This window comes from Gracilinanus agilis, chromosome 1 (genome assembly GCF_016433145.1).
Source record: "Gracilinanus agilis isolate LMUSP501 chromosome 1, AgileGrace, whole genome shotgun sequence".
NCBI classification, from domain to species: Eukaryota; Metazoa; Chordata; class Mammalia; order Didelphimorphia; family Didelphidae; genus Gracilinanus; species Gracilinanus agilis.
The window spans coordinates 539,966,826-539,994,047 of record NC_058130.1 but is presented as its reverse complement, the minus strand read 5'-3'; the positions used below and the strand labels follow the sequence as shown (position 1 = coordinate 539,994,047).

General features: G+C 35.5%; 1 protein-coding gene across 1 annotated transcript in view; it reads right to left on the bottom strand.

The window, feature by feature from the left end:
• The window catches only part of OSBPL1A (oxysterol binding protein like 1A), a 323,698-nt gene that overhangs the window by 124,367 nt on the left and 172,109 nt on the right, over nt 1-27,222 (bottom strand). Inside the window, exon 16 of the mRNA XM_044666526.1 lies at nt 7,398-7,560. Within this exon, the coding sequence (XP_044522461.1) occupies nt 7,398-7,560 (163 nt within the window). The remainder of the gene's footprint in view (nt 1-7,397; nt 7,561-27,222) is intronic.

Here is a 27,222-nt window from a genome sequence, read left to right as displayed (position 1 = left end):
TTTGGAGAATCATATTATTTAATTTCCAATTAGTTTTTTATTTGCCTGTCCAGGTGCCCTTACTAATTATTATTTTTATTGTGTTATGGTCTGAGAAGGTTACATTTATTATTTCTGCTGTTTTGCATTTGTTTGCAATGTTTCTATGCCCTATTACATGGTCAATCTTTGTAAATGTACCATGTGTAGCTGAAAAGAAGGTGTATTCCTTTTTGTTCTTATTTATTTTTCTCCACATATCTATTAAATCTAATTTTTCTAGGACTTCATTCATCTCTCTTACCTCTTTCTTATTTTTTTGGTTTGACTTATCTAGATCTGAAAGAGGGACATTTAGATCTCCCACGAGTATGGTTTTACTATCTATTTCCGTCTTGAGCTCTGCCAGTTTCTCCTTTATGAATCTGGTTGCTATGCCATTTGGTGCATACATATTTCCTCATTGTTTATACTGCCTTTAATCAGGATGTAATGGCCTTCCCTGTCTTTTTGTTTTGTTTTGTTTTTAATTTTTTAAACCCTTAATTTCAGTGTATTGTCTTATAGGTGGAAGAGTGGTAAGGGTGGGCAATGGGGGGTCAAGTGACTTGCCCAGGGTCACACAGCTGGGAAGTGGCTGAGGCCGGGTTTGAACCTAGGACCTCTTGTTTCTAGGCCTGACTCTCACTCCACTGAGCTACCCAGCTGCCCCTCCTGTCTTTTTTAATCATATCTATTTTTACTTTGGCTTTGTCAGAAATCATAATTGCCACTCCTGCCTGCTTTTTCTCATTTGAGGCCCAAAGGATTTTGCTGAAGCCCTTTAAGCCCTTTACCTTGAACTTGTGTATGTCCACCCACCTCATATGTGTTTCTTGTAGACAACATATGGTAGGATTTTGGTTTCTAATCCACTCTGCTATTTGCTTCCTTTTTATGGGTGAGTTCATCCCATTCACATTCAGAGTCATAATTATCAGTTGTGTATTCTCCAACATTTTGGTATCCTCTCCTAGTTCTACCCCTTCTTCTTAAACTATTTCCTTTTAAACCAGTGGTTTGCTTTATGCTAGTAACCCTTGTCCCCTCCCTTGATTTATTTCCCTTTCTACCCCCTCCCTTATTATTCCTTTCTTTTTATTTTTAAGGCCTAATGAATTCCCTCTCCCTTCTCCCCTCCCTTTTTTGACCTCCCCACTCCCCTGCTCCCCTTGGTTTTTCCCTTCTGACTTTCTCAATAGGGTTAGATAGAGTTTTATATCCCAATGGATAAAGCTACTCTTCCCTCTCAGGGTTAATTACACTGAGAGTAAGGTTTAACTATTACCTCTTAATGCTCTCTTCCTTTCCTTCTTATAATAGTATTCATCCCTTCCGCTTCTCATGCCCTTTTTGTGTGTAATAGAATATCCTATTTTTCTTTTTAATTCAAGTTTCTCTTGGTGTCCTCTATTATTCACCCCCCTCTTTCCCACCCCCATATCATCTTAGACATTTTAGTATTCCAACCTCTCCCTATAAATAATTATTCTAATTACTATTATAGTGAATACTATAATAGTGAATAGAGTTCCTTAGAGAGAATTATACATAACATTTCTCCACATAGGTATACAAATATTTAGATCATATGAAGTCTTATAGAGCCAAATTTAAAAAATACAAGTTTTCCTTCTTTCCCCTCTGTTTCTTATTTACCTTTTCATGTTTCTCTTGATTTTTGTGGTTGGATATCAAACTTTCCATTTAGTCCTAGTCTTTTCTGTGCAAATACTTGGAAATCTTCTATCTTGTTGAATGCCCAAACTTTCCCCTGGAGGTATATAGTTAGTTTTGATGGGTAGGTGATCCTTGGTTGTAGACCCGGTTCTCTTGCCTGCTCTCAGGGTCTGTGTTCAAAGTCTGCACGTTCTTTAGGCTCTTGGGGTCTTAAGTCTTGCTGCTCTCAGGGGCAGGCCCTGGTGACCCCAGGTAGCTGCCAAGGACTTAATGCGTGCCTGAAACTTGCTCTAACTCTTATGCGCTGTCTTTGGCACTGTAAGTGGTGTGGGGTGGGGGAAGGGGTTGCTCAGTTCATGTTTTAGTGAGAGCTGTTTACCCCTTTATAGCATGGAAATGCCCCAATTCCATGTACCTCCAATGCTGCGCCCTGTTGTGGGGTCCCTTCATTCCTCTGGATTTGTTTTTATGTCTTCTTGATGAGTCCTCTATGTTTTGTTTAGGTGAGGTTAAGCAGCTGCTTTTTACTCTGCCGCCATCTTAACCAAGAAGTAGGCAACATATTTTTTAAAAGACACTGATAAGCTAGAACTCATCTTTTTCTAGATGGAAAAGGGCCACAAAACCATGCCATACATCCAAGAATTGGTTGAGAGATCTGAAAGGGTCTGGCATAGAGGAAAGAGACTAACATATACTCTGATAATTTGGACAAGTCCAATTCTTTGGATCCCATCTGAGGTTTTCTTGGCAAGGATATTCAAGCAATTTGCCATTTCCTTCTCCAGTGGATTAGGTAAAAAGAGATTATGTGCCTTGGCTAGGGTCACATAGTTAGTAAGGGTCCAAAGCTGGATATGGACTCAGATCTTTTGACTCCACATCCAGTGCTCTAACTACTATGCAACCTACCTGCCTACCTACTGTGAGAGATATTTTCAAATAATCAAAAGAATGTCACATTAAAAGAAAATAAGTCTTATTCTGCATCTTTCCAGAGGGCAGAAGAAAGACCAATAGGTAGAAGTTATAAGGTTGATTTCAGGTCAGCAAAGTCTCTCTTTCACTAGCCCCTCAGGAAAAGAAGCTCCTTCAGATTAGAATATGAATTTCTCAAGGCACAACTCAAACTACTATTAATATGTTTTGTGTAGGTTGAATATTCTGATAAAAGAACATAGTATATTTAGTCTACATATTTCAAACTTCTTGGTTACAAACTATTATGCAAATACTTAAATGAACAAAATGACAAAGAAAAATGAGCAAGGGACTCTCTTACATGACCAACAAGATAAGGGTCTAGACCCCATGTCTGATCCTTATGATCTCCCATGTCTCTCCTCAAGAGATTATGTGCCAAAGATAAAGCAACTTTAGCCATGTCCATTAGGACACCTGGAATCCAAAAGAATGTTTAAAAAAATTGGACTGATATCAATCTTGTGCTCACTCAGTACTATCCTCCCCCACTAGTCACTAGGCCACAAGCAAAGCTGCACTAACTGACCTAAGGATCTGAAAAATAGCCTTGCCAAAAAGTCTTTCCCTCTTTTCACTGCCATGGAGAGACATGGGCTCCAAGCTGTATAAGTCTGCTGAGGCCTTGATGGCTAGAACACAGCAGTATTCTGTGCCTCTATAGGGGGCAGAGGAAGAGAACAAGGCTAGACATGTTTGGGGCTTGAGATAAAGCTCAATCTCACCTTTCAAACCCCAATCCTGCTCTTCTTAGAGTCTTAAAGACCCAAATTCCAAATGACAGAAATCAACCTCTGGCTGCAATAGCACCAGAGTGATAGGATTCTGAACCAATGAGCCAAAGAAGTAAGGAAGGAGAGTCAGGGGCCCTCTTCTAAACCTAAGGGGACAAACTCAGAATCAAGCTAGGCCCAGTTTTATTCCCCCTAAAGTCACTTGGGGACAGAGACCTGGGCTGTTGAACTATAAATTGCCCAGTGTGGGAAGAGGCTGAGAAACTCTGGGATTCAGTCCCCAAGGGAAATCATCATAAGAGTCAGAGGTGAGCAAAAACAAAAACAAAAAGAGTAAGAGTTAAAAACTAAAATTATAAAAGAACTCATGAAGATGCAAACTCAAAGACCTTGAACATGCAACAAAGAAAACATTAACAGAGGAAGGAAATAGAGCCTCCAGATCTAATAAACAACTTTAGGCATCTATCAATAAATACTATAAAACAAAGGAAAATGATTCATCAATTGATAAGACAAAGGATCTTGTAGAATTTGAGAACCCCAAAGCACAACATATTGTCTCTCAAAGTATTTTAGATGAGAAATGAAAACTATGAAAGTAGAATGTATGGCTTGCACAGCAAAGAAAAAAATGAGCAGAAAAAACTATTTTGCTCAATTATATGGCAATAAATATAGCAATCTAGGTGATATGGATGAATATTGACAAAAATATAAATTGCCTAGATTAACAGCAGAAGAAATAGAATACCTAAATAATCCCATATCAGAAAAAAGAAATTGAACAAGCCAACAAAGAAGTCCTTAAGAAAAAATTTTCGGGGCCTGATGGATTCACAAATGAATTCTATCAAACATTCAAAGAACAACTATACCATACAAATTATTTGATATAATAAGCAAGGAAGGAGTCTTACAAAATTCATTTTATGACACAAATATGGTACTGATTCCAAAGCCAGGTAGATCAAAAACAGAGAAAGAAAATTAAAGACCAATCTCCCTAATGAACATAGATGCAAAAATCTTAAATAGAATACTAGCAAAAAGACTCCAGCAAGTGATCAAGAGGGTTATCCATCATGATCAGGTGGGATTTATACCAGGAATGCAAGGATGGTTCAACATTAGGAAAACCATCTACATAATTGACCATATCAACAAGCAAACCAACAAAAATCACATGATTATCTCAATAGATGCTGAAAAAGCATTTGACAAAATACAACACCCATTCCTACTGAAAACACTAGAAAGTATAGGAATAGAAGGTCCTTTCCTAAAAATAATAAACAGTATATATCTTAAACCATCAACAAGCATCATATGCAATGGGAATAAATTAGAAGCCTCCCCAATAAGATCAGGTGTGAAACAAGGATGCCCATTATCACCTCTATTGATTAAAATTGTACTAAAAACACTAAAGAAATTGAAAGTATTAAAATAGGCAATGAGGAAACTAAGCTATCACTCTTTGCAGATGATATGATGGTCTACTTAAAAAATCCTAGAGAACCAACTTAAAAACTAGTAGAATAATCAACAACTTTAGCAAAGTTGCAGGATACAAAATAAATGTACATAAATCATCAACATTTCTATATATTTCCAACACAACACAACAGCAAGAGGTAGAAAGAGAAACACCATTTAAAATCACCCTAAACAATATAAAATACTTAGGAATCTATCTACCAAAACAAACACAGGAATTATACAAACATAACTACAAAACACTTTCCAAACAACTAAAACTAGACCTAAACAATTGGAAAAACATTGATTGCTCATGGGTAGGATGAGCTAACATAATAAAAATTACCATTCTACCCAAATTAATTTACTTATTTAGTGCCATACCTATCAAACTACCCAAAAGGTTTTTTTACTGAATTAGAAAAAACTATAACAAAGTTTATCTGGAAGAACAAAAGATAAAGAATATCAAGGGAAATAATGAAAAAAAAAAACGTGAAGAAAGGTGGCTTAGGAGTACCAGATATTAAGCTATATTATAAAGCAGGGGTCATCAAAACAATATGGTACTGGCTAAGAGACAGAAGGGAGGATCAGTGGAATAGACTTGGGGTAAGTGTTGTCAGCAAAACAGTGTATGATAAACCCAAAGAGCCCAACTTTTTGGGACAAAAATCCACTATTTGACAAAAACTGCTGGGAAAATTGGAAAACAATATGGGAGAAATTAGGTTTAGATCAACATCTCACACCCAACACCAAGATAAATTCTGAATGGGTGAAAGAGTTGAATAAAGAAGGAAACTATAAGTAAATTAAGTGAACACAGAATAGTATACTTGTCAGATCTCTGGGAAAGGAAAGATTTTAAAACCACGCAGGGGTTAGAAAAAATTACAAAATGTAAAATGAATAATTTTGATTACATTAAATTAAAAAGGTTTTGTACAAACAAAACAATGCAATCAAAATCAGAAGGGAAACAACAAACTTGGAAAAAATCTTTATAACAAAAAATTCTGACAGAGGTCTAATTATTCAAATATACAAGGAGCTAAATCAATTGTATAAAAAAATCAAGCCATTCCCCAACTGATAAATGGGCAAGGGACATGAATAGGCAATTTTCAGATGAAGAAATGAAAAGAATCAATAAGCACATGAGAAAGTGTTCTAAATCTCTGGTAATTAGAGAAATGCAAATGAAAACAACTCTGAAGTATCACCTCACACCTAGCAGATTGGCTAAAATGACAGAAGGGGAGAGTAATGAATGTTGGAGGGGATGTGGCAAAATTGGGACATTAATGCATTGCTGGTGGAGTTGTGAACTGATCCAACCATGGATCTGGATGGCAATTTGGAACTATGCTCACAGGGCTATAAAAGAATGCCTGCCCTTTGAGCCAGCCATACCATAGGTGGGTTTGTACCCCAAAGAGATTTTAGATAAAGAGACTCATATGAAAATATTTATAGCCTCACTTTTTGTGGTGGCAAAAAACTGGAAAATCAGGGGATGCCCTTCAATTGGGGAATGGCTGAACAAATTGTGGTATATGCTGGTGATCGAATACTATTGCGCTCAAAGGAATAATAAACTGGAGGAATTCCATGTGAACTGGAAAGACCTCCAGGAATTGATGCAGAGTGAAAGGAGCAGAGCCAGAAGAACATTGTACACAGAGACCAATACACTGTGGTAAAATAGAATGTAATGGACTTCTGTACTAGCAGCAATGCAATGACCCAGGACAATTCTGAGGGATTTATAGAAAACAACACTCCCCACATTCAGAGGAAGAACTGCAGGAGTGGAAACACAGAAGAAAAACAACTGCTTGAACACATGGGTTGAGGAGGACATGATTGGGGATGTAGACTCGAAACTATTACACCATTGCAACTATCAACTATTTGGAAATAGGTCTTGATCAATGACACATGTTACAACCAGTGGAAATATGCATCAACCATGGGGGGTTGGAGCTCGGTGGATAAAGGGGAAATTAAGAGCATGAATTATATATCCATGTTAACTTTTCTAAAAAATAAATATTATTAAATGTTAAAAATAAAATAAAATAAAAACATTAAAAAATAATGGGCAAAATAGAAAAACTAGAATCTAGAATGGCAAATTTCACCAAAGAAATAAAAAAATAATCAATATGAAATGTTTATTTACACATAAGTGAAGGATAATCTACAAGAGAAAGAGCAAAAACTCCAATAACATTAGAAGAAGCTATGTTCTATAGTCAAGCAAAACATACTAATTTTGAAGACAGGATGCAGAAAGACAACCTAAGATCTCCTAGAACATGACAAGTATAAAAACTAGATGAGTTTAGGAGTGATAATCAACAAACTTCTACCTTCTTCACTACTAAAAGATGAAAATGATGTTGACATCTCCCTTGAGGAGTAGTGGTAGTTTTCTTCAGGGAAAAGAAAAAAAAATCACATATGCATAATAAATTTTAGGGATTCTGTACTTACCTGAAAGAGCATCATAAAATTCTTCTTCACTAAGGATGCTAAGAGGTGGAGATCCTTTAACCAGAGACTGCTCTAATTCATGATGTTCTGTTGCCAGAGTCTCTAATGCTTCTGATAAGATTTTGTTTTTCTCTTGCTCCTGTTCTAATTTCAAATTCCTTACCTAGAAGTAAACAGGTATACAAATAAAAATTAACTTGATTCCAATCTACCCAGATAGCTACTCTTTATCAGTCTTTGGCACAGATAAATTATAATAACATAAGTAATCATTTATATATTCATGGATGAATAAAATTATTAAGCTAATTTGGTCCTTCCTAGGAGTCCCTTTCTAGCTTTTGCCCACTGGCAGTATTGAGGCCAATGAAGTTTATCTGAGGTGTGATTATTCCTAATTGAAACCTTTAAGTCCCTTTCTCACAACAATTCTATAAATGATAAGAGACAAAGAACTAGAAATACTAAAATACAATTGCAAGCAATCAGCATTCTATTATTAAAATCTAGCAATTTATTGTTCTAAAGGTTGAATTAAAAACAGGGAATAGTCTTCTTTTAAATGACCAAATAATAGCATAATCCAGGCCCCCCCAATTACTGATTATATTGATGAATACTATCATATGTGTATGAAGATATTTCATTAAACAGATTTCAATTTTATTGAGAAACTGATATGATTCCCTAGAGCAGAATTCTACTAATTAAAAAATTAGAGTAAAAGATGTATTTCTTTCTTATTCTTTTTTAAAAGGGATGGATCTCTGTGCAGGAGAGAAGAAAGATATATGCCTGAAAATGACGATAATATAAAAACAAAAATGGCAACATATTAAGAAATAAAAAGAGCAGATATTACTAGCCAGATGACATTTAATGGTTTACGAGGCAAATAAAGGAGAAACAAACTACCAGTGAAATGAAACTGTACATTAAACACTAATTATAATTGTTTTTACAGTATACTCTTTGTGAAACAAGTGAAAAAAAGTATCAAAGTTAAAAGTTGGTTTATTTACAAACTCAACCTTCAACCCCCATAGGATACAACATAATAGGTATGCTTGTCATATAGTTATTCTAGATCAACCTCAGAATAACAGGACAAACTTCCAAGGACTAACATCTCTAAAATTTGGCTGACTAACATCTCTAAAATTTGGCTGGAACTCAATAAGACTTGGAAAAATGCCAAGTCAGATGTCAGAAATTGGATCTGTAGATCCATTGATGCCAGAATTCTAGGGATACTTTGTATTAAAGCCACATATGCTCAGCAATTTCCTTTCTGTCTCTGGGTGCTGGAACTAGCTCACTATTCTTGCTCTATCCTATAAATTCTCCCTTTGCTATTGTCTTGAATCACTCCTATTCGAATTGCAGCCCAGAGTTTATTTTACTCCCTGACTTGTCTTTCACATTACTTTCTTTCTGTAACATACAAAGATGCCTTTTGAGGGCCCTCCATGTTTCAGCCCAGAACTCTTTTCAACCTGCTCTTTTTTTATAAAGTGTCTGACAAAGCACTATGGCATGGTACTCCTGGAATCAGTGTAACAGAATGTAGAGGCTAAAGGGTCCACAGTATAAGTAAAAATCTTTGTTTAGTAATAGCTAAGTTCACAGTAGAAGTAAAATTAACCTTTTGCCATCTGGGGACTAGTTATTATGGAGACTAGGCATCTTACTATTTATCATCATGGCAACAAGACTGTCATTATGGGGGCTATAGTAACAACATAAAAATAGCACAACAGATTCAATTAGCAATGTACATTGACAACACAAAGCTGAAAAATTTAGTGAAGTGCATTTTCAATGTCTTTCTATTTTTTGTAAAATAATGAAGTGAATTGAAAAATATTTTCTTCTCTGTTATCTTAGCTGCAATGCCTATTATAAATCAAGAATATTCTGAGTTGAATGCAGTCAAAACTTTAAAATAGCTGCCTTTTCCCAAATAATCATTCATTCAATTAAATGGGCTACTTAAGAACAATTCATTTTTTTCAACAGACATGTAATGTGAAAAGTTGGCTAACTGTCCCACATGACTCCCTCTCTTCTTTGAATGGGAAGAAATGCCTAGAAACCCTTCATTACAACATTACCTTTTTTTTTTTAAACACTTACTGTGTATTGGCTCCAAGGCAGAAGAGTGGTAAGGGCAGGCAATGGTCAAGTGATTTGCCCAGAGTCACACAGCTGGGAAGTGTCTAAGGCCACATTTGAACCTAGGACCTCCTGTCTCTAGGCCTGGATCTCAATCCACTGAGCTACCCAGCTGCCCCCACAACATTATCTTTGAAAAGCAGCCTACAAACAAATTTCAATGCAAAGAAAAGTCCATATCCCAAAACAATTCTATAGGGCAATATGGTTTCTGCCCCCTAATCAGTTCTTTTTTTGTTTTCAAAATATCAAAATAGTCAGCCCTCAAGATGCCATGATAAAAAGAAAGCAAGCCCTAACCACAAAATTACTTTAAAAATAGTAAATATACTTATTAAATACATATATTCATTTCAGTAGAGCTCAGTAATGAACAATGAAAAGAAAAAAGACCCAAGAAAAGATACAAAAAATAAAAATAAAAACAAATTTAAATCAAAAATCCTAGTTGTCTTTCAGCTTTAACCAACGCAAAATAAACAGTTTGCTAATTCTATGACATCTACATCTGTTCTCATTTATTCTAAGAGTAGGAGTTAAAAAAGGAGGTGGAGAGAAAGGAAAAGTGGCTTTGGTTTTTTTTTCTGTTTCTTATTTTATTATTTTTTTTTCCTTTCAACTTATCTAAGGACACTTTTGCAGCTTAAAAATTGTTTTCTGCAAAGAAAACTTCCTATCTAAAGATAAAGAATAACCTATGGAATGAGAGTTTTAAAGTCCCCTTTGGGCAACAAGTTGGGATAGTAGATAAGAGTGCCCAGGCTGGAGACAGGAAGACTGATGCTTCTGAATTTAAATCTGGTCTCAGACACTTACTAGCTATGTGGCCCTGGGCAAATCACTTAACCCTGTTTGCCTCAGTTATTCATCTGTAAAATGAGCTGGAGAAGGAAATGGTAAACTACACCAGTATCTTTGCCAAGAAAACCTCAAACGGGGTCACAAAGAAATGGACACGGTTGAAAAACAACTGAACAACAACAAATGTACAATCTAAAATTTCACCTCCGTGACAAGGATCATATAATAGAAAAAAATGTTGGGCAAAGCTCTTTCATCCTTTTACACAAGTATATAAGTACATATTAACACAACCCTTACACCTAAAAACCACTACTAACCCTCCTTTTTTCTTTTAGTATTTTTATGCTTTTAGTCATCTGAAAGTCATTGGAATAATGGAATTTCCAATACCCTACTTTTCATGCCTATACTGAAAAGATTTGATATATACAATAGATTATTATTGTATGAAGTGAAAATAACCAATGTTACTTAAATATTCTTAATACAATGCTTTTATATCAGTAGTTGCCTGACTTTTGTGTATAAAGGATAATAATTTCCTAGTGTGGTGTAGCGAAAAGAACAATGGATTGAAAGTTGCCAAAATAAGGTTCCAATTATTGCTCTGCCACTCACTACCTACCTGCCTGAGTTTCTTTTAGCTCTCTGACCTGTAATTGCCTCATTAGCAAAATGAAGGGGTTGAATTAGTTGCCTTCTTAAGGGTCATTCCTTGTTTTATCATTATATAATGTATTCAAATTTGATATGATTGCCTAGATTTTAAGTTCCTGTCTAGCACAATAGTGTTCTTGTTCGTTCTCTCTCTCTCTCTCTCTCTCTCTCTCTCTCTCTCTCTCACACACACACACACACACACACACACACACACACACACACACACACACAAACAAAACATATCTTTCTATCAGTTACTATAGTCAGCTTCTAGCACAGTGCAATCGTTGGATATAATAGGCCATTAATATTTGTCAACTAGAATTTAACTGAATTTGGGTGATGCTTTGTACCCATTAATTGCTCAATAAATGCTTATTTGTGATAATTATTTTTAAAAGTATTTCCTCCATCTAGAATACCTATATAACCAAATGCTCAATTATTTTAAAAGGAATAAAAATACTTCTTCCCATGAGTAATACTCGCAAAGTGAGCAAATACAAATAATTTATTCTAAAACTAGAAAATTTCTAAAACAGTATTTTTATCTCATTTTAAAATTTATTAATTCAACAAGTATTTACTGAATTTTTCCTATATGCAAGTCATTGTATTAGTGTATGATAAAGCTAAAAAAGCAAGTTGGAGAATCAAATTTTGGAGGGCTTCAAATTAGAAGTGAAGAATCTTGACTTTTATTCAATAGGCAATGAGAAAACACTGAAGTTTTTCTGATCTGGGAGAAGGCTCCTGTGAGATAACCTCATCAGTGTGCTTCAAAAAGTTCAAATCTGAAATCAGTGTACGGGAAAGAAAGGGCTTACTTAATAACATCTCTGTATGCAAAAAGCAATTAATAATATCTTTAGAATTAACTTCATGCACATATTCTGTATAAAATGTAAGTTATTATTTAACTATACTTCATAAAGTTTTCAGGTCAGCCAGGAAGTTAAAATGCAATGAAGTGAGGAAAACTAAAACTGCAAAGAAAAACTTTTAAAGTGGGAACAGGTAGTAATTATTCACAGCACATAGTGTCCAATTATCTCAAGTTTAAAATAGGTGAGATTCTGGACTTGTGGGTCAATCTTGTCTAGCTCTTTCGACTGACCTTATTTTCATTAAATATGGCAGCAATGGATTTCCTCATCTCTTCTTTGCTACTTAGTGTAAGGTTACACAAAATAACTATTACTTGAGATTGAGACTGTAAATACTTTTCTATCACCTTAATGAGTGATTGATTTACACCCTGCAGTTCTATAATTGAAACAATATTCACTTTTAATTCTTATCTAGAGATAAAGTCAACTATATTTTTACATTCAATTACTCTACAAGTATTAAAACTAAATCTTACCTAACTCTTTTTTTAATCTAATACTTAACACTGATTTTTATAATTTTTCACCAAGTCCAAAACCTATACATAAAAAAAAATTAGAATATTTAAAATCCCATTGTCTCTGGGCTAATTCCAATTATATTGTGCAGTTTAAAAAACCTTACTTTATTAGAACTTGCTTGATGCTAATGTACATATGTAGGGCCTCCTGCATATAACGGATAGTGTGTGTGTATGTGTGTGTGTACTGGAGGAAAAAAGCTCCAGTCTTAAGAAGAGAGTTTCTTCTACAGTTATACTGTTATGGTACTACCTTAGCAATTTGAATCTTTGATTGGTCCCAGGTCACCAATTTTTTTTCAATTACATGTAAAAATGATTTTAAAGTTTTTAAAAAATTTTGAGCTCCAAGTTCTCTTCCTTTTCTTCCTGCACATTGAGAAGACAAGCACTTTGATATAGGTTATCTACGTGCAATCATGCATTCCATCTTAGTCATATTGTGAAAGAAAACAGACCAAAAAAAAAAAACCTCAGGAAAAATAAAATATTAAAAGGTTTGCTTTGATGTATATCCAGACTCTCTCAGTTCTTTTTAGGAAGTAGATAGTATTTTTCGGGTTAAACAGGACACCAATTCTTAAGGATATGTGAGCCCTACTTTAGGAATAAGGGTCCAGGTTATATTTTTCAATTTGCAAAAGAAGATTTTATTTTATTTTATTTTATATTTATTTATTTTTAAACCCTTACCTTCTGTCTTGGAGTCAATACTGTGTATTGGCTCCAAAGCAGAAGAGTGGTAAGGGTAAGCAATGGGGGGGTCAAGTGACTTGCCCAGGGTCATACAGCTGGGAAGTGTCTGAAGCTAGATTTGAACCTAGGACCTCCCATCTCTAGGCCTGGTTCTCAATCCACTGAGCTACCCAGCTGCTCCCAAAAAAAGATTTTAAATGAACAGAAATATTCCCATTTTATCATTCCTTATAGACTTAACAACTCCTTCAAACTTATAAAGCTTCTTCCTGGCTTTGAAGAACATATAGAAATATCTTAAAATTGATGTAAAAAAGTTGAGTAGAATCAGTAATAAATCAAGTAGGGTAACAACAGTAAAACATCTCTATATTCAAAAAGGTATTCTTTCAATTAATTTATTCATATGCTCAATAGTTTAATTGAATTATGAAGACAAGTGGTAAAGCACTTAAGCTTGTATTATGAAAATATTTTGGATTATCACACAATCATAATTTTATTTCTGAGTACTACTGAACAGAAGCAAGGCAAAACTGAAATCCAAATGAGAACTCAAATGCCCAATAGAATGACTCGCCCTGGTTAAAGCAACAAAAAATAATCACATGTTTATTAGGACTCAAAAAGGATTTCAGAACTTCTGGATTTATCCATGAAAGTTAACTCAGTGAGCACTGATTAAACATGTAGAGTAATGCAAGGAAGAAAACAATCTTTAGAGCAGCTGAAAAACAGATTCAATTGCTTAATCTGTTTTTATAATCTAGAAATACTTAAATTACTATATTTCAGAAGAAATATTTTCATTAAAATAAATTTTTAAAATACTTCAGAAAATCCTCTCCTTTCCTTTGTTGTAAAGGGACTTGATGTATATGTTTGCTGCTCAAGATTGTAAAGATTAAAATTAACATATAATAACTAAGTATTATATTTTAAAAGTTTTATTAATAATAACTAAAGGAAAAAAACTACCTAATCCAGCCCCAGTCGGGAAAGAACAGAGTGAATGGGAGGAGCTACAGAATATATAAACAATTACATGAAGATGCAAATGTACACAAAGGGAAAAGCATTCTGGGTAATGTAGTTTTAGGGGTTCAAGATTTTCTAACTATATAAGATAGATTCTTATGGAAGGATATGAGTAGAATTTTCCCACAGTTTCTGTGGAAGAATCTGCATGGATAGCATTTTAATTCCTTAGTTTCTTTTCCAGAAATACTATTCTCCATGTTTCAAATTAAATTATTTTGGTTCAGATTGACATTGTCCTCTGAAGTAATAGAGACGCAGAAAACTTTGGCTTGTGCTACCAAATTGCATGAATCAATGACACATTATGACAGAAATGGAAGAGAATGCAGTATTAAGAGTTCACATAAAGGGGGAAGCTAGGTAGTTCAGTGGATTGAGAGCCAGGCCTAGAGATGGGAGGTCCTAGGTTAAAATCTGACACTTCCCAGTTGTGACCCTGGGCAAGTCACTTGACCCCCATTGCCTAGCCCTTACCATTCTTCTGCCTTGGAGCCAATACACAGTATTGACTACAAGACAGAAAGTAAGGGTTTACAAAAAAAAAAAAAAAAAAAAGAGTTCACGTAAAATTGTCACAGTGGTTTGAATAACAAAATTATTTTAAATTATGAATTCCTTGAGTTACAAAAGGAAAGAGAAGTTAACCCAAGATTGGTCTCTCCTTATATTGTGTTAACTGTTATTACCACCATCTAGTAACTATTATTCAAAATATGTATCATCCTGCCCTGATGACTCTCCTAGGCTACACTTCCACATCCAAAATTGTCTATAGGACAACTCCAATTGATGTCTTATTACTAACACTAAATTTATTTATCCTCCAAATTTTCCTCTCTGTTGAGAGTTCCACTATCTTTCCAGTCAACCCAGGTTAGGTTAGCAACCCCAGAGTCGTCCTCTACTTTTAATTTTTTCTCATCCCAAATACAATCAACTGCCAAATCTTAACAATTCTACCTCATTACATTCACTGCTTTCCTTCTCAAAAAACTATTCACTTAGTTCAATCCTTTACCTTTCACATTTGAACTGATTTCATAACTCCTGATCAGTCTACATGCTTCTAGACTTCTGCCAATACTCATTCTAATCAATTCTAAAATACTTTTCCTAAAAAAAAGTCTGAAAATGTCACTCCCCTGCTTCATCTTTAGTGGCTCCTTATTATTGTCTAAGATACAATACAAACTTGTAACTTCCTGAATTTGACACTTGGAAGTCTTTCACAGTCTAGATCCTAACTACCTTTCTGTATTCATTTCATATTATTACCCTTAACATTAGTCTTTGTATCAAGTTTTATCTGTACTTAACTTTTGACAGAGTTAAACACTGCCTTCTTAGAAACAAAAGAGCTATCTTGATGGTAAGTCCTCTGGAATTCTTATTTTCCTTTAGTAGTATCTGAATCTCCCCATCATTTTCATCAAACCCATCCTGATGTCTGCTTTTTGGCCCAGATGAGAAAATGTGATGCTGTATACCAAATCTCTAAAAGGGGCCCACTCTTTTTCTCCTCCACAGTTGCTAACCATATGTTGATTTAGCTTTCCCTCCAAATCAGCAACGAATTGTTTTCACACTGAGATGTGCTTTAATCTGCTGACAATAAGTTTTCTGGGAGTTGTCTAATCTGGAGGCAACTGCTTTTCTTGTATATGAATGTTTAGCTTAGGGAGGATAAGCCTATGATCAGTCCAGCACTCTGCCACAAACTGCCTTCATCATTCTCACATCTTGCCTGTCTTTTCTCTTTACAAAGATGGAGTCAATTAAGTGCCACTATCTGCTGTACCTCCATGAAGTTTAGGTAAATGAAAAACAACAATGGTGATGAGAAAGACATAAGACTTCAGTAAGTGACATTGCTGTTGTTGTTTCCAACTCTATTCCTCCCCAAAACACCTTTTCATGTCTGACAGTCTCAGATTGCTCTGGCATTAAAGTCACCTAGAATTGCAAACTTGTCCTCTTGACACACTGTTGATGAGGTCCCCAGGTCTTCATGAAATCTTTCTTAGACCTCATCAGGGTTCGTCATGGTAGAAGCACATGCACTGATGATGTAGTATGACGCTTTGCTACAAATGGCAACTGAATTATCTAAGCCCATCACTCGCTCCTTTGGGGGAGGTACAAAAAAGCTTGTTGACTGTAGATTTGATTGTCAAGCCTATGTCAGCTTTGCAGTGCTCCTCACCAAAGTGACCACTCCAGAAAGATGTATACCTAGCCCTGACATCAGTAAGCTGGTCTTCATTTGCCAGTCTTCCTTCTGTGAGGGCTGCTACCTGGATGTGCTGCTTGCTAAAATCTCTCACAATAACAGCTGTTTGTCTTTCAGGCCTATTGGATTTGTCTTTAAGGTCTATAAGCATGTACGCATTCCATGTGCCAAAGGTGAGTCTAATCATCTCAAAAATTTTGGACATTTTTTGTTGTTTCAACCACAAACTAGTACTTCTATCTGTTGTGTTAAACAGGTCAGGGCTAGGTGAAGCAGACATTTTTAAGGTACCTTTTCTAGCCCCTTCCTCATCTCAGAAGGTGAGTATTTTGTCCTTTAAAGGGCTTTTCGGATGTCCAGGGGGTTATCGAATCCCACATGCTTCTAGTGAGAAAGCAATCCCATGACCTAAGCTGCCTATATATGCAGGGTGGTGACTTCAGCCCACAGTGTATCCATACCTGCTGCATCACATCATCACTTGCCTGTGGCTACCGGACTTTTTAAAAAAGGAATTAAATAATGAAATAGTAAGATAGTAAGATGAAAATGGTAAAATGGTATGGGAGGTGTCTTTTGACACATGTCTAAATAAGATTTAAGTGAGGCAAAGTTGTACAATGTTGTCCGTCTCACTCTCTTCCATAGTCATCAAAGTCCACTAGTAAGACAAAAGTCTAGACAACTGGTGATGGCTCAAAAAATGGTGGATAACTTTGGCATCTTCAAAGTCTAACAAAGCTCTTAAAGCTGCACACCACCTGCTTCCACCACCCTTCATGGCCTGTTGGAACCAATTGCTCTCATCTATCCATTCTGCCAAAGAAAGTTCAGAGGCTTGGGAGTAGATACCTCCCTGCCTCACTGATGGGCTTGAGACCTATCAGTTACCCTCAAGCTGGTTTAGTCTACCTCCTAGATAGTTTTACCCAGATGTATCCACTGTGTATGCTACAGCTTCTTGGAGCCACCAGTGAAAGCTGAGTGGCTGGTAGCTAGCAAAGGAAGATAAGCAGCCTTAAAAAAAAAAGGAATCAGCAAACCCTCACACCAGAGTAGGTACTAGCCTTTCCTGAAAACCCACCCCATATATTATAATCCATTATGCTAAGATCTTGTTTAGGGGTCATTTTCAGTTTTACATATTTATGTTTTTACATACATACACAGGTCCTAGTCCAGAGTTTCCCAAAGTAATTTGGACATGGAAAACTTGGGAGCTGAAATATGTCAACAGAGCCCATAAATGTTGACCAAGGAAATCTCAGAGCAGAGAATGAACTATCCCTCATAGGTTATTCCATTAACAAAGTACAGACAAAATAAAAGAGGGAAAAATAAGATAATAAATTATTTACAAATCATTTATAATGATGAAAAAATTAGAAACACTTTGATTAATATGATGTAATAAAAATAATGCTGGAGATGGCATGGAAAGATCTGGGTGCAAATTCTGGTTCTGTCACTTATTACCCATGTGACCTTGGGACCTTCTGTGCTTCAGCTTCCTCCTTATTGGTGAGCTGAAGTGCTGGACTAGACAATACTTAACCTTCAGCTCTAAATCTATGACTCTGATAATCTTTGTCTTTATTAGGCTAAAGGTGACCTCTAGTTCTCTAGTCACAGAAACTATCTACTAATTAGCCATCCATAAACAAGACTACAGGATAATTTATCTAGATCTTGTTAGCAAGAAAGGCCAAGAAAGATTAAATGACTTCCCTCAAAGTCTTACAGTTCACAGTAAGGGTAGATTTTGAATCTAGATTATGTGTCTCTAGACAGTGTTCTTTCTATTATAACATACAACCTACATAACAAAGTAATATGGTCTTTAAAAAAACAGGCTTACCTTCCATACTGAGAATCCATATTGGTCGGAAGGCAGGAAGAGTGGTAAGGGATAGGCAATTGGAGTTAAGTAACTTGCTCAGGGACACTGAGCTAGGAAGTGTCTGAGGCCAGATTTAAACCCAAGACCTCTCATCCCCAGGCCTGGTTCTCTATCACTGAGTCACCTAGCTGCCCCCTGAGGGAATACAATCTTGGAGAATATAGTATTCACTGTCTTTACAATTTGTGTATCATCACATTCCATCTCACTAAGTACTCACAGACTCTGTATATAATTATTCAGAGAATTAACAAGAAGGGAACTTGGGTCTGTTTTCATCAACAGAAATTTAATTTTTAATTTTCCCCAACCTTATAAGTAACCCTACTTTTCACTGCTCCCTTATTCCACACTGCCTAAACAAACACCTACACTTCATTTTATCTAGCCACATTGACTAGTTTCACAGAACACCCATTTCAGTCTCCCACAGATAGGAGAAGTTAAGAGAAAGGACAAAGAATTGATTCAGTCAACTGGTACTAAAAAAGTCCTACAGTATATTCACAAAGCTATTCCAGCTCTGAGGATTTGAGTTTTTGCCTGGTCTTCTCTCTTTCTGCCCCAAACTGGTGCCAGCCTCTTCCTCTTTACATCTCTCTCTCTAGTCAGTGGAAGAAAGCACTGAACTTGGAGGCAGAAGGGACCTGAACTTGAATTCCAGCACCAAAATTTATTAGGCATATGATGCTGAGCAAGGCATTTACCTCTTTCAGTAGCAATTTCTTCTTATGTAAAATGTAGGTATTATTACTTAAATTATCTACCTTGCAGAATTCTTGTAAATAAAATGCTTTGTAAACCTTAACGTGCTACGGAAATGTCATTTATTTTTGTCCAAGACAAAGAATAAACAAGAAACTCCTCTCCAAACTTCAAAACTTGAAAGTCTATTTTTAAAAAGCCACTAAATATTTGGATATGGCATGAGGTCAAATTTCCTTGGACAGATCTTTTAAGAAAAGTCAATTGTCAAAATTATCTGGGCAATTTTCTAAATTCTAAGAAAATCAAAGAAGTCCAGTAGCATAGTGGATAAAGTGTAGGATTTAAAGTCAGAAAGGACTTTGATAAAATACTGCTTTAGATGCTTATTGGTTATGTGACTTAGAGCAAGTCATGTAAACTTCTCTTTGTCTCTATATTCTCATCTGTAAAATAAAGTGACTCAATGAGCTTTTAGGTCCCTTCTAGCTCTAAATCTATGAGTCTATGATGATAAAATGCTCATTTAACTTTTTTAGTTAACAAATTAATTTCAGGTGGATAAAATTTATGATACCATGGAGCTATATTTATGTGCTTTATGTATACCGAGATCCTTTCTATAATTGATGTACAAAGTATATTAATGTCCACTTTAAAGGATGTGGGATATAATTTTATTATTTTAAATAAATACAGATTTATGGTCTTTATATTTTACTTTTATTCTTACTAATGCTCAAACCTATAGCCTTTTTAATGTTAAGTCCTTAGCCAAAGTATAAAGCTACCAATTATAACATTTCCATAATAAAATATGAAACACTTTCTATTGATACATTTTGCAAGAAATTGGGAGGAAGGTTGTTTAGATATTCTTTCCAATTCTAAAACAGTCTTCCTTACCAAATCTGTGAAAAGGAACAGCATAATTCTTTAGATTTACATTTTACAACAAATCCAAAGATACATTGAATTTAAATAGTTACTTCTCTTTCAGCTAAATTAGTTGTTTACAAGTCCTGCAGTGAGCATCTCTAAGCACCTGTAAAATAAAGGCTCAACTTTTCACAACATGTGACAATAGTTGTTATAGAAAAGAGGCTGGGAATATTGGTAAAAACAGAGAAATCCCTCTGAGTGATGAGCTGGAAATAATTTCAGTAATGTTTGTGAACCAAAAAAAATTGTCCCCTAACTCATGAATACATTATAAAAAGCACAAATTTTCTTGGTGGTGACATTTTCCCCACATAAAAATTTTTTTTAAAATTTTAGATATCTAAACAACCTATACTGCACAAATAGGTTAAACAACTGTCATTACAAACAATAATGAATTTATCAAACAAAATTGTCAACCAAAAAAACCACCCCTAGTACAAGCGAGAAATATATAAAGGCAATATCCACTATTGCTACTCTAAGGGAAAAAAATCCAAATAGGTAACTAGAAGGCAAAATTTCTATATAAATTATTGAAATGAGTATTTATTTAGAAAGGTGACTAAAATTAGGCTTCAAAATAATTTGAAACCGCATACTGATCCACATGAAGAAAGCACTAATTCTCTTATTAAGCTTTATTCTCAATATACACAGATTGATTGAGTTGATACCAGTTAGAATAAGTGAATTGAATCTAGTAGAATAATTAACTAGCATGTTAACATAGGTGCTGTTAATCTGTGTCTGGAAGACTCTAGGGAATGAAAGTTCTCTGGGTAACTGAAGGTTTAGAAAAAATTTTTCATTTCAACTTTTACTACTCAAAGTCTTGCAAAAATTCACATAGGTCTTCCTTCTATGACAATAAGATCATATACAAAATCTCACCTAGCAATTCTGGAGCCTGTAATTTGTACCACATAAAGTACCTGGGCCTAGCATTTGAGAAGAGGCAGAGAGACAGAAGAAATCTCAGGAAGAAAACTAAGGATACAAGACTCCCCTGGAAGAAGAGATCCCACAGTATGATGGGAGAAGAAAACTCAGGATATATGACTCAACAGGAAGAAGAGATCTCACAGTATGATAGAAATGGAGTGGGGTAGAGAAGGAGAAAGGAAGACAGAGACTTGAGAACATTTGCTCTAGGGACACTCTGAGGTGCCCAGTGTGTAAATGGAATTAGCTCTAGCCCATTCATAGTCAAAACTCTACTTACCCTAGATGATATTACCCACACGTGACAATAAGTAACAAATCAAAAACAAGGGACTGCCCTTTGGGCAGTCCAAATCAGTGTAGAGACTGCCATTTGTACACTTGAATTAGAGGTGGACCCCCAGGAAGTGACAAGAGACACTATCTCTTCAAGTATGTTGGTTACTTCTTGTTGAGGCAGTTCCCGCTTCGAACTTGGTGCTGAAGGATCTCGGCTGAGACCTCAGACTGCTTCCACTCTGAATTGTCACGTGGGTAAGTTAGGCTGACTTCCTTGGCCTACCTTGGCGTTTCCAAACTCTGCCTTAAGTAGGCTTATAGCCTCTCTGCTATGGTCTTGTGGCTTGTAGTTTAGTTTAATTAGCCTTTTAACCTTCTCCCTCCGTCCAGGCCTCCACAAGCCTGGACTAGCCTCTTCCTCTCTCTATTTCCCTACCTTTTACCTTCCTAATTGTAAATAAACTACCTTAAACCTGATCCTGATTTGGGTCTATTTTAATTATGGAATCAATCTGAGTTATTGATTCCTAGCGACCACACTTTGAATATATATATATATACATATATATATATATAATACCTAAAATCTCCCTCTTACACTAGGGAAGAGGGAGCAGGGCAGGGCTAGGGCAGGGAGGAACAGAACATTTGAACCTTCAGTACCCTGGTGTAAAATGAAGTTTAAGAATCCTATTTAATTGAGGTCTCAGCTCTAGATGACCAAGGTTTTATAGTACCATTAGATTTTAAGGAAAACTTGTTAAAGAAATAATATTTCAACTTACCAAGCAATGGCATATTTTTGCAATAATTTTTAAACAACACAGTGAAACTATCATGTAACAAAAGACATCAGCTATTCCCTTGAGATACTCAGTCATTATTTGTAGCCATGTTACAGTATCATTGAACGTTACCTTTTCATTCCTCTGGTAAAATATCACTCACATATTTCTAAGTTTCTGCTTATCATGTGCCATGCCCTATGCTAGGAATAAAGGAGAGGAAAGACAAAAGCGAAATAATCCCTGGTCTCAAGATGCTTATTTACATTCAACTGGTAGAAAAGTGGGGATATATAGAAGCACAGAAAGAAAGTATAGAAGTATAGAAAAGTATACTCAAAAAATTAAAAACAAAATAGATACAAGGTGGATACAAAGTACTTTCTTTGTGCAGGGATCTAGCATTTGGTGCAATCTGGACAAGCTTCTTGGAGGAGGTAGTACTTGAGTTGAACCTTGAAGGAAGTCAGGGGTTCTCTATACAGAGGGGAGAGTGAAATATATTCCAGAAATGGCAAATAGCCCATGAGAAAAGCATGACAACAGGAAAGGAAATGTTGTGTCCAAGCAATAGCATAATGGTTAGTTTGACTAGAATGTTACAGCAGGTGAAGAAAAGCAATGAACAAAAAACATTGAAAGGTAAGCTGAAGTCAGATTGTAAAGGACTTTAAAAAACAGAGTGGTTTGAGACAAGAAGGGATAATTGGAACCTTTTGAAAAGGGGAGTGATGTAGTAAAATCGAATGTAATTGACATCTTTACTAGCAACAATGCAATGATCCAGGACAACTATGAGGGACCTATGAGAAAGAACACTATCCACATTCAGAGGAAGAAAAACAACTGCCTGATCACATGGGTGAATGGGGATATAATTAGGGATGACTCAAAATGAGCACACTAGCGCAAATATCAATAATATTGAAATAGTTCTTGATCAATGACACATATAAAACCCAGTGGAATTGTGGGTTGGCTATGGGAGGGGGTGGGAGGACGGGAGGGATAAAACATGAATCCTGTAACCATGGAAAAATGTTCCAAATTAATTAAATAAAAGAGAGTATTCAAAAAAATAATAAAAAAGAAAAAGAAAAGGGAGTGATATGGTTAGACCCCATACTTTAGGAATATCCTTTTGGCAGATGTAAAGAGAATGAATTGGAGAGAAGAGACACTTAATATAGTGATGGCAGGAGGAGGAGGAAGTGGGAGAAGGAGGAGAAGAATTTATTCGTATGAGAGCTCAGAGAGAAGGAAGAGTCAAAGACAATCTGAGATTGTGAATCTAGGTAAATGGAAGTATGGTGGTACCTTCAACAGAATGAAGTAAACCTTTAAAGTGTTAGAATGTAAATCATTGTATAAATACTCAGCTAAAGGATACTTATAAATCCAAGGGAGTTGCTCTTTATATAATCTTCTACTGTGCCAGTTGAAAAACAATAATATGTAATAATCTATTCTCAATACAAGGCTCACACAAATTACTGACATAGCTATTTAACACGCAATTCCTCTGCATGTTAAAGTCTCCAAAATTATCAAGTCTTCTTTTGTTTCGAAAAATTCTTCATACTGTTGCTACTCTTGAACAATAGCATGATTATATATATATATAAACAGCCACAAATCATAAAACTGAAAATAGAAAATAAACTAACTCTTCTTGTTGGAAAAGGCAACTAGTTAGTATAAAAAGCCAATTAAGAACATTTAAAAGCAACAACAAAATAAGATCTAAACAAGATCTGGAAAGAACAATAAGGAATTGTAATTCCTACCCAAACATGAAATTTTAATCACCTTTTTAGAGAAGACCTGGATAATTTTTAGTGTAGGGACATGAATTGGACCTAAGATACTGGTATAAGGGAATTTACTCTACCATTACAGGTTGGCATCTTCCTCTGTAACTTAAAGTCTAGATTTTTGAAAATCAAATATAATTAGAACTTAACACTTATTCCTGACAAGTTTCAACATAATAGTTTTAGCCATTTACTCTAGCTTGTCCAGATTTTTTTGGATTCTAAGTTTACCATTCAACATTTTAGGTTATATTCACAGGTATGTATGTATTATCTTCAAAGATAAGCATGCTAATAACTAAGCTACCTTCACTGAAGTTACTAATAAAATGCAGCACAGAAGGGAATCAAGAAAGCCCCAAGTCCCTGCACTGGAGCCTCCTTCCAAGGATCAGAAAGGACAAGTGAACCAATCATTCAGGAAGTCCCAAATCTATCAAAAAAACAAGATCTTCCAGTCTAAATCTCTTTCATTAACAAAATATAGTGCCACATATTGTCAAATGATATCTTGAAATTCAAGAAAACATTCCCCTGATCTATCACTAATACATACCCTTCTCTCTTCTGACATCCCCACTAACCTGGTGGGAGTCCTTAGCACCTCCCATCTAGACTACTACAATGGTATGTTATTTGTTTTATCTACCACATATCTCTTGCCACTCCAATGGAAGCTCTACTCAGCTGACAAAGTGACCTTCCTACAATTCAAAATCTGAACATGTAACCTACCCCCAACTCCACTCAACAAACAAGAGTGATTATTTATCACCTTCAGAATTAAACAGAAAATCCTCTAGTATTCAAAGCCTATCATAACCCCACCACTTCTTTCTAGTCTTCTTAAACCTTACAATCTCTTGACTTAATGTAATCCAGTGATGATCCTGGCCTCCTTGTTATTCACTGAACAAGACACTCCTCCCAATGGTGGGCAATTTCACTAGCTACACCCTAAGCCTGGAATGCTCACCCTCTTCATTTCTGCCCTCTGGATTCCTTGGCTTCCTTCAAGTCGAAGCTAAAATTTCATTTTCCTTGAAAAGTTTTTCCTGACTGCCCTTTAATTCTAGTGATTTTCCACTACTGATTATTTCCAGCATATCCTGTATATATATCTTGTTTGCCTATAAATGTAGATCGTCTCCCCTATTAGACTGTGAGTCCCTCAAAAGCAGGGACTCTTTTGCTTTTCTTTGTATTTCCAGCACTTAGCACAGTTCCTGACATATAGTAGGTGCTTAATTAACGCTTACTTATTTAAAAGAAAAGTTATTCTTTGTTCATCTGTTTTTCTGTAATGGTTCAATCATTGTTATTTCCTGTGGCTCACAAAACATGCCTTTAATAACATTTACTACATGTTTGAAAGGAATAAAAGTCTAAATGAAAAAATATTAAGAATCTTCCTTCTTTTTTTTTTGAAAATCAAAATATCTACCAATCTTCAGCCCTTTACCAACTCTCATAGTCTTAATTTTTCAAAGTACACCAAAAGCAGTTCAACACTCATTTCTTTTTCCCTTAGCAGCCATTTCTGAAAAATCTTCTAATTAGACAATAGAACTAATCTAAGTCTGTTGATCTGTACTAACTGAAAGCAGTTATAGGTGCATTCTTGTCATTCCTTATTAATTTCAAATTTTCAACTTTGTTAAAAAGCTTTTTTCTATACTTCCTAGTCTTATAACCATTTTTTTTTTGGCATTACCTCTTCCTTTATCCCCATCTTAGATGAAGAGGTCATTTTACTCCTTAAAAAGGCTAACTATCCTCTCTACTTACCTAAGTGATTCTATTTTATTCTATCTTCTCCAACAGCTTGTCCATTCGATCATTCTCACTTTATCATATTTTTGTTTGTTTGTTTTTTTAAAATCCTTACTTTCTGTCTTAGAATTAATACCATGAATTGATTCCAAGACTGAAGAACAACAGTAAAAGCAAGGCAATGGGGATTAAGTGACTTGCCCAGAATCACACAGAAGTATCTGAGGCCATATTTGAACCAGGACCTCCTGTCATTTGGCCTGGCTCTCTCAATCCCTGAGCCATCTAGCTGATTCCTCTTATCACATAATTTCAATCCCTCCCTGTCTACTGGCTCTTTTCTTACTATTTATTAAAAATGTTCATGTCTTCCCCATTCTCAAAAAAACCTCACCTGATTATTCCATACCTGATAATAATCTTCCTATATATCTGATCTGTCCTTTGTGGCTAAACTTCTTGAAAAAGCCATTTATATACAATAGATACCTTTGCTTCTGCTTTCCTCTCTTTTAACTCTTTACAAATCCATTTTCCAACTTCATCATTCCACCGAAACTGCTCTCTCCAAAGTTACCAGTGATCTCAATGCCTTGAGAGATTGTAGATTTCCTGTCCTTGGAAATTTTCAAGAGAGCTTATAAAACCACATATTAAAGATGTTGTAGAAGAGATTCTTGGGGAGGTATGCGTTGGGCTGGATGGCCTATAAGGTCCCTTCTAAATTTTAAATTCCATGAAAATTTTCAAAGTGCTATTTATAAAGCAAAATTATGGAAAACAGGGATTAAGGAAACAAGGAACTGGGGACAAGAAGCTTGGAGGGAAACTGAGTAACAAGTCATGGTAGAGGAGGCGGAGTCTGAATTATTCAGAATTTACTTAACAGAAGTGTTTATAGAACTAACCAGCTTCAAGGTTCCGAATGGAATGTTACTGTGACAGAATATGCCAGACAATCTTATTAGTGCTTTTGAACCAGGTCCAAAACTGTCTGCATCAACAACATTCCATTTAAGGTGACATTTGCGAAAGAACTACTCATTTCCCTTCAAGGAAGCATCAGATGTTTCTTTGAAAACAAAATGAAATTCGTTCACTGAATTCTAATAATTGGAAAAATTACAAGGAACAACTAGTCAACTGCTTATCATGAGTTACTACATCTAGGCACATTGTTGGGGGAAAATGAATAGGATGAACATGTTGCTCATCTGAAGTTCATAATCTAGATGGAAAATAAAGGAAAAAAGCTCTTGAATCAGAAAACCACAAGCCTGTGTAAAGCAATGAATGGATAGAAATAGTGTTTGATTATAAGACCAGAATAAATGTACAAAGTAAAGAAGTGATAGGAACCAATCAATCAGCAAGTATTTATTAAATGCCTACTATGTACCACACATTCTACTAGGTACTGGGGATACAAAGACACAAGGAAATTATATTAGGTGGACAAATATACAAAGCAGATACAAGGTACCCTTGGAGAAGGGGGATATAACTGAAAGGTCTGCTGCAGAAGGGAATCAGGAAATCTAAGAAGCAGAAGAAATAAGTGAGAAGAGAACATTTCCAGTTATGTGAAGGACAGCAAGAAGGCCAGTATAGCACTACAGAGCATATGAAGAGGCCTAATATATATATATATATATATGTATATAT